Source organism: Pygoscelis adeliae, unplaced genomic scaffold (genome assembly GCF_000699105.1).
Source record: "Pygoscelis adeliae isolate BGI_AS28 unplaced genomic scaffold, ASM69910v1 Scaffold60, whole genome shotgun sequence".
Lineage (NCBI taxonomy): Eukaryota > Metazoa > Chordata > Aves > Sphenisciformes > Spheniscidae > Pygoscelis > Pygoscelis adeliae.
The window spans coordinates 471,981-479,447 of NW_008823954.1; the positions used below are offsets into that span (position 1 = coordinate 471,981).

The following is a 7,467-nucleotide window of genomic DNA, read 5'->3' on the forward strand; positions in this document are numbered from 1 at the left end:
AGGAGGATTTTACAGTTGTTCCAGCAATGAAAGACAAGAACAAATGGTCTTTTCTGTTTATGAGTTCCCAACTTCTAAATTTGTGTGTTCCAGGGTGATGCCAACCGGTCATACTCAGATGAAGATCAGAGTTCATCAAACATGGAGGAGTTAGATCAGTTCCAAGAGGTCCAGGAAGGTTCAGGTACAATAGCTCAAACAGTCTCATTTGCTTATCTCCCATTGCTGTTTAGTGAGAAATCTGAAAGCAGATTCTGCAGAAAATTCACTCCCATCTCCAAGAACTTACCGATTTTCATTTTGAACTTTATGCTAGTTTGTGGTGTTATCTGTGGAAAAACAGAGCTGTGTTGGCATCCTGAGGAATGTGATAGCTAAGGGGAGCAGTTCTTGAATGACCTACAGAACAGCAACTAGGAGTGAGAAGTGAGACTGTCTCTGCTTAGCTTCAGGGGCACCATTTCAGGAACACTATGTCCAAATCTGGGACCCATATTTGGATAGGGGATACCAACACATTAAAAAGGATTTGGACAAACCTGGAAGTCTTGCCTCATAGCGAGAGGCTAATGAAGCTTAGAGAAACCAGAGAAGTGACTTGATCACACACTCTGTAAGTGCCAACCTTAAGGAGAGATTTCTGATCCTAGATGGCTCTTTAATTGAGCAGAAAAAAGCATAATGAGATTGTAAAGGTTGGAAGCCAAAGCTAGACAAATTCAGACTGAAAAAAGCCACATATTTTTAAAGAAAGATAATTAACTGTTGGAACAGTCTGCCTACAAACTGCTGGGTAAGGTCTCCACCCCTCAAAGTCTTTCCTTGAAGACTGCAAGTCTTTCTACAAGAGGTATTATACTTCAGACAGGTCTTGGTGGCAGGGAGCAGCAAGAGTAGCTTGCTCCACAATGGATGGCAAGCCAGGAGCTGACGGGGAGGGACAGCCAGGCAAGAGGGCAGGGACAACACCAACAAAGGCACAGTACTTGCACAAGTTGAGCAGAGCAGGTCCGCTGACACTAGCCAGGGTCAGACAATGGTTCAAAGATTGCCAGGCAAGTCCACAGTGGTGAGGCAGGTCTGAGGTCAAGCCAAGAAGTTCTGTCAGCAAGACAAGATCAGGATCAGCAAGGTGCAAGGATAGGTACAAGCATACTCACAGCATAACCCAGACAAGGACCACAGGCACAGGTCTGAGCTTAAATGCAGCTCCCACAGCAAGGAGCAGTGGCTCCAGTATTGGCTTGTCACAGCTCTTTCCTGCAGCTTAGCTGTTTTCACAGCCATCTGATCCTGGGTTACATGGCTGCACCATATCACAGCTTACCTTGAGTGTAGGCAGCCAAACCCCTAGGAGAGCAGCCAGAGGTTACGGAGCCTGTTGGTGCACTCACAGCTGTGACGCTGCGTGTAGGCGAGTATATGTGACCTTCATTATGCAACAGGCCAAACAAAAATGGTTGTTCCAGCCCTTTCAGGCATTAAAATCCACTACCCCATCCTCTCCATCCATCTCAACAAATGCTGATGGTCATCCACAGCACCTGACAAAGTGTGTCCTGGATCTTCAAGGTCAATGATCAGTCATTTGAAGAGGCCCAGTGTAGTAGGATAGACTGGGATGAAGAGTATGATTGCAGGAATGTAAAGGTGAGCCCAATACATGGATGACTGTGGGTCTCCCCACATCTTAGTCTCTTCCTCAGTGTCTCAGCCTAACAGCTTTAAATAGCCAGTCTGACAGTTGGTGGTATTTGTTTGGACCTGAAAATGCAGGTGTCTGTTCTTGGCATGCAGAAGCACACTCTCCTCCCCTTGCTGCCAGGGTTCGGCTTCTTGCTCTGCCTGTCAGCCTGAGTCTGCCTGACCAGCACTCTGCTCGTCTGCCTGACCCCAAGGAGAGCTGCCGTCAGTTTTGGGGACTGAGAAGAATACTTCAAAGTCTTCCCAGCTTGCACTGCTTTTGCCACAACACCCTAAATCAGAAGTAATCGATGTTGATTGATGCTAAACAGCTAATATTCTGTTAGCTGCTGCTAACATGCTAAACAGCTTAGACATCAAAACAGTCACTGGATAGTGAGGAACACACCTTCTTCTTTTCTCTTTCTTCTTCTTTCCGCATCTTTCCACCCAGATCCCAAGCTTTGTGCAATTCCTGTGACACCTAATGGACACTTGGACCCATCCTTGCCCTCTTCTAACCCACCAGTGGCTGCTGGGGGGGTCACCAACTCTTCACGCAACTCCCTGCAGCCTGACCAGATCCGTGTTGCTGTTGGCTCCCGGAAAAGCAGTGTGATGTCCCTGGGGAGAATGACCTATGACCAGCCATCCTTGGTGAGTGAGTGCATAGAAATGTGTGTCATACCCTTCTTTTGAAGTCCAAGCACTCTGTTGTCTTTCTGCCATCATCTGGGGATTGCTGTGGAGGATTGCACTGCTGCTGTAGGCTTCTAACACAAGCACATTGCCTGTCTTTAGGAAGCCAGGTCAGTTCATATTATTTATCTAAACTTCCAGATTATTGACGTCTATTTCCAGGTAATTGATCTATATTCCATTGAGTGTGGGATTCAGCTCTTTTATATCCTTCTGGTGGGAGAGGGGGAACACCAAGGGGACAGAGTCTCCCTCTTAGAGTGAAACACTTTTTGTCCTCTTGCCCTTTCCTTGTTTTCCTAGAGCACAGGACACAAAATGATGCCCTGAGAGAGTTAAGAGCATAGGAATATCTGGGTGATGCCAGAACTGCCAAGTCCCAATACAGATGGGTTTCCTGGAAGCTTTTGTAACAATGAAGAGAGAAATCTTGACTTGGAGCTCCCCATAGCAGGTCCTGCTGCCCCTTAGCACTGCCCCAAGCACTGCTGGCTGTCCGGCCAATGCATCTCAGACCTGTCCACCTTGTAACATTAGCTTCTGGGCTTTCTACCCACTGACACACACAGCTTTGTGGGGGTGCATCAGTGCTCAAAGGGTTCATGCCCCTGTTATTTCTAAACAGGGAGAGCTCGCAGCCATGTACTACACGATAAGTTGCTGAAGTGGTTGGACTAGACTGTAACTAACAAGCCTGTTTCTCTCATTTCTTCCTTTTACTAAGACAGTCCTCAAAGATGGTGTGTCAGATTATTTATCGCCCTGTACCTTGTGTTATCCTTTACCCCAGGGCAGTGTAAAAAGCTGCCAATCAGATTTTTGGAGAGCTTTATTCTTGCTCTGTGCTGGTATAAGTAACAACATCAGGCACCTGGCCTTTGGTTTTATTATTTACCTTCCCCATAAGTGCTTTGCACACAGATGGTGCTATAAAGTAATCACAGCCAACGCCATTGCTAACTGATTATCAATTTATTGTCAGATTTACAGAGATTGCTGCTAAATTCCCACCATGCAACTTCCTCAATGGCTGAAAAATGGCAACCTCCTGACTTAGGGGCCCAGGGAGAAGTCTGTGATCTGAAACAGGATCGCATGCTCCCTCCTTGTGCCCGGAGTCGCTGAATCCCCGTCCCGCTCTCTTACAGTCCAGCTCCCGCAGTTCCCACTACGGTGCCTGGGGCCGCAGCGGGGCCTGGGGGAGTCGTCGCTCCAGCTGGAACAGCCTGGCCCGGGGACACAGCCTGAAGCACAAACCTCCCTCCACTGAACATGAATCCCTTCTGTCTGGGGAAAGGCACAGGGTGGCAGATGGGGAGCCGGATGGGACGGGAAGGGTGTTTCATCACCGCCGGACGCTCTCCCTGGACAACAAAGGTTCCTGTGACCTGTTGGAGTTGGCCTCCGTCCCGTCCAGCCACAGAGTGACCCATAAGCTGGGAGCAGCGTCCAGGGCCAGCGAGCATCAAGACTGCAATGGCAAAATGCCCAGTATTGCCAAGGAGATCTTCCCAAAGATGAACAACCGCAAGGAACAGGGAGAGGATGATGAAGAGATAGATTATGTGAGTACTTAGTGGAGGGAACCTGGGGTTACACTGCAGTGCTGTGGGAAACCCCAAATCCATCCTCAAGTTTCAGTCTCCCTGCCACGTGGATGGGAGAGCTTGCAAAGGTACTTTAAGTAGAGCTGGAGGACAACATTGAATGCAGATAGGACCTTCTAGGCCCAGACAAGCTCAAACCACGTTGTCAGGCTGCCTGCAAGGCAGTCGTACAGGTAGATGGTGGGAGGAAGGCAGATGTGAGGCACATGCATGGTCATTCAGGGGCTGTTATTTCAGAGCAATGTGGCCAGTGATTTCTACAGGCTAGGAAAGGTCAGGCTGTGTGAGCAGCGAGAGCTGTGCATGGGGAACATCAGCAGATCAGAGCAGGAAGCACAGACACAAGAGACAAGACAAGTGAGTTTTGTGGTGCCAGCCTGGGAGACTGCAATGCCCAATCTGTGAGCAGATCAAAGGGTGGAAAAAATGGAGGGAGGGTCAGTAGAAATTTGAACAGGCATATATGCTGTATGAAATTAAATCACCTCCAAGCCCAAGTGCCAACAGAAGGCCTTCCTGTCCTGGCCTCTCATTTAGCAGAGGTAGCAAGGAAACACTGTCCTTGTGTAACAGAGCCACTCCAACAGCTCTGAGAAGGCATCATGGACAACACCCTCCTCTAGAAGGGACACCAGCAGTTTTATTTGTAATGATCTGGGGAGGAAACCAGATGTCAAGAGGTAAACAGGCCCTGGCAAAGCTGCTCCTACCTCCTTTTCAGTGGCTTGTTGCTCTTTGAGTACATTTCCTCATTCGGGGGCTTAAAGAAAGGCAGGTAGTGTACTTGCGGAACTGCAGGTAGTGGTGTTTTGGGGTCAGATGTGAAAGGAAGAGTGCCTCTCTCAGGCAAGTGGGAAGGTAACCAGTGGCACTTGCTTCTGCTGCATCCCTCCAGAGCCTGTGCTTTCGCATCCGGAAGATGATGGAAGTCTATAAGCCAGACTGGTGTGAGTTACGGGAAGACTGGTCCATATATCTCTTCTCACCACAAAACAGGTTTGTGCAGTTTTTGCCATGAAAGGGTTGAGAAGATGGGGCAGATTCTGTGGCCGTGCTGGCCACATACCCTGAGCTGCATGTTAGATTGCAACTTTAAACCTACCAGCTGGGAGTGTGTTTTGTCTCCTCCGTCTCCCCTTCTACAGCCAAACAACACTTCTCTTCCTTGATTCTGGAGATGAAAGGAAGAATGAGAATCCTAAATAGCTATTGTGATTTTTCCCTCCCTTTGGAGCATCCCATTTTTCTTTTGTGTCATCATAAATATTTATAGCAAAGCAAGGCAGGGAATACTAACATTAACCCAAAAAGGAGAGGGAATTATTAATGTATTATTAAATTATTAATGTATTATTGAAGTATTATTAATGACTCCATAATACTGATATTTCTTCCCCTGGTACCAGAACAGTCTCTCCATTTAATTTTCAGGCCCAGTACCAACTTATCAACAGTCATATCATACCTTTTAGGGCAAAGTTAGAATTCTTCTTGCCTGAAAAAAATAAATTTGGGATAAATTCTTCCTCCTAAAGGGGTCTTCCCACCAGGAGAAAATGTCCATGTACCCCAGCCATCAGTATTCGCACCCATGTGCATCGCTCCTTGAAAAGAAGGGGGTTTCATTACAGGTCATGAGGAAGAGCGCTTTGCTCTGTGTGACACCTATGCTAATGGGCACAGTGTCTTTCAGAGTGGACAGAAGTGCGGTCCCATGACAGCCAACCTACCTGCCTCTTCTCAGCTTTCAGCACGTGGCCTCTTTGCCCTCGGGTGGTACAAAGTGTGAGTTTGGGAGGAAACCGGAAACTCATGCTCTTCTTTACAGGGCAAGAGAGGAGCACAGAGCCATAGTGGTTAGAAAACCACTCTGGCACTGGGGCAATGGATGAAGGTTCAGCTCCTTGCTCTGCCCTTGTTCTGCTCCAGGCTCCCTGTCTGAGCATGGGCCACCCTGGGATATTGCCTTGGCAAGGGACTACTGCTAGGAAAGCTGCTACGTCAGAGCTCAGTTTTGGCCAGACCTCTCAATTCTCTGTCCCCATAGCTCCTAACCTTGCTCTGCCCAAGGCACAGGTGCATACCGGAACTCTCTTGCAGGTTTCGCCTCCTCTGCCAAACCATCATTGCTCACAAGCTCTTCGACTACGTTGTGCTGGCCTTCATCTTCCTGAATTGCATCACCATTGCCCTGGAGAGACCACAGATTGAACACAGAAGCACGGTGAGCACCATTTCCTCCCACCTGCTTTTTAGCACAACCTCTGACAGAGGTTCGTAAGTGTTCCTGGCACTGGTATGACCCCTGGAAGAACTTCAGCATTAAACACCAACTCCCACTCATCTATTCAAATGCCCAAGTATTGGTAATTCACATAGTGTGTGCTTCCCCTGCAGGGTCTTATAATGGGGCAACCCACTTTATAATACAGTAATCCTAGTTCCCTCCCTCTTGGAGAGTAAGAGAGTCCCCCAGGCACCTGCAGTTAAGAGGTGACTGACAAAAGGGACAGGGACTGTGAACTAAAAGATAGAAGTAACTTCCATTCTGTAGGAATGGCATGTTATAATTCATGTATGCTGCTTTTGAGCTATCTTGGAGATGGCTCAAGGTGGCAAGTGAAATGGCTTTTTCTGCATGTCTGCCTTAGCTGACTCCCAGACTCTACTGCACTTACACACAATCCAGTGGTTGGTGCTCAGCAGCCCTTCGGGAAGGAGTCCCAGGTCAGCACAGCAGGTCAGGACTGAGCAGCACTGGCAGAACAGGGCAGAGAGCGCCTTGAAACCAGATTTGCAGGATGCACTGTAAATCCCATCCACCGTGCTCTTGCAGAGTTGCGTAGGATTCTGTCCTAGCTGTGGCACAGGGCTGAACCAAGGGGTGTGAGCTAAAAGCTGCCCAGCACTGACCTTTGCCAAAGGCACCACTCTTATTTCCCCACCTTTCAGATCAAGAAGAAGTCAGGATACATTTAAAACCTTTTCCTTTTTTTTTTTCTAGGAGAGAATCTTTCTCACTGTGTCCAACTACATTTTCACAGCAATTTTTGTAGCTGAGATGACACTGAAGGTAAGTTACGGTGGAGATGAACAGCTCAGAGCCTTTTCCCAGTGTCAGGAACAACATGGTTCATGTTTGCTCAACACCTTTCTAAAATCTCTCCATCTTTTCAGTGTGCCAGTCCTTCCCCGAACCTTGGTAAAGGCATATACTGCCTGTGGTTGAGTCCCCTCTTGTCAGGCACGGTGGGGATGTTTCTCCTAGGCTTTAAATCCAAAGGGATCTTAGTATCTGGAGGAATAGCTGGCCTCCAGGTATGGATTTTGTAATAATGTCAAATGTCTGTTCCCTTCCTCCTGGAGCAAGAATGGGGAAAATAACAACAATATGAATAACATGCTCTTAGTTGAGATAATTATTTAATAAATGTCTAAGTACTTTACAACAATAGGGAAATCTTGTTATTCCCCTCTT

General features: G+C 47.7%; 1 protein-coding gene across 1 annotated transcript in view; it reads left to right on the forward strand.

Annotated features, from left to right (window-relative positions):
• Positions 1 to 7,467, forward strand: part of CACNA1I (calcium channel, voltage-dependent, T type, alpha 1I subunit) — a 167,555-nt gene that overhangs the window by 136,346 nt on the left and 23,742 nt on the right. Inside the window, exons 14-19 of the mRNA XM_009322567.1 lie at positions 94 to 184; positions 2,138 to 2,340; positions 3,531 to 3,947; positions 4,885 to 4,985; positions 6,090 to 6,213; positions 6,994 to 7,062. Coding sequence (XP_009320842.1) covers positions 94 to 184; positions 2,138 to 2,340; positions 3,531 to 3,947; positions 4,885 to 4,985; positions 6,090 to 6,213; positions 6,994 to 7,062 — 1,005 coding nt within the window. The remainder of the gene's footprint in view (positions 1 to 93; positions 185 to 2,137; positions 2,341 to 3,530; positions 3,948 to 4,884; positions 4,986 to 6,089; positions 6,214 to 6,993; positions 7,063 to 7,467) is intronic.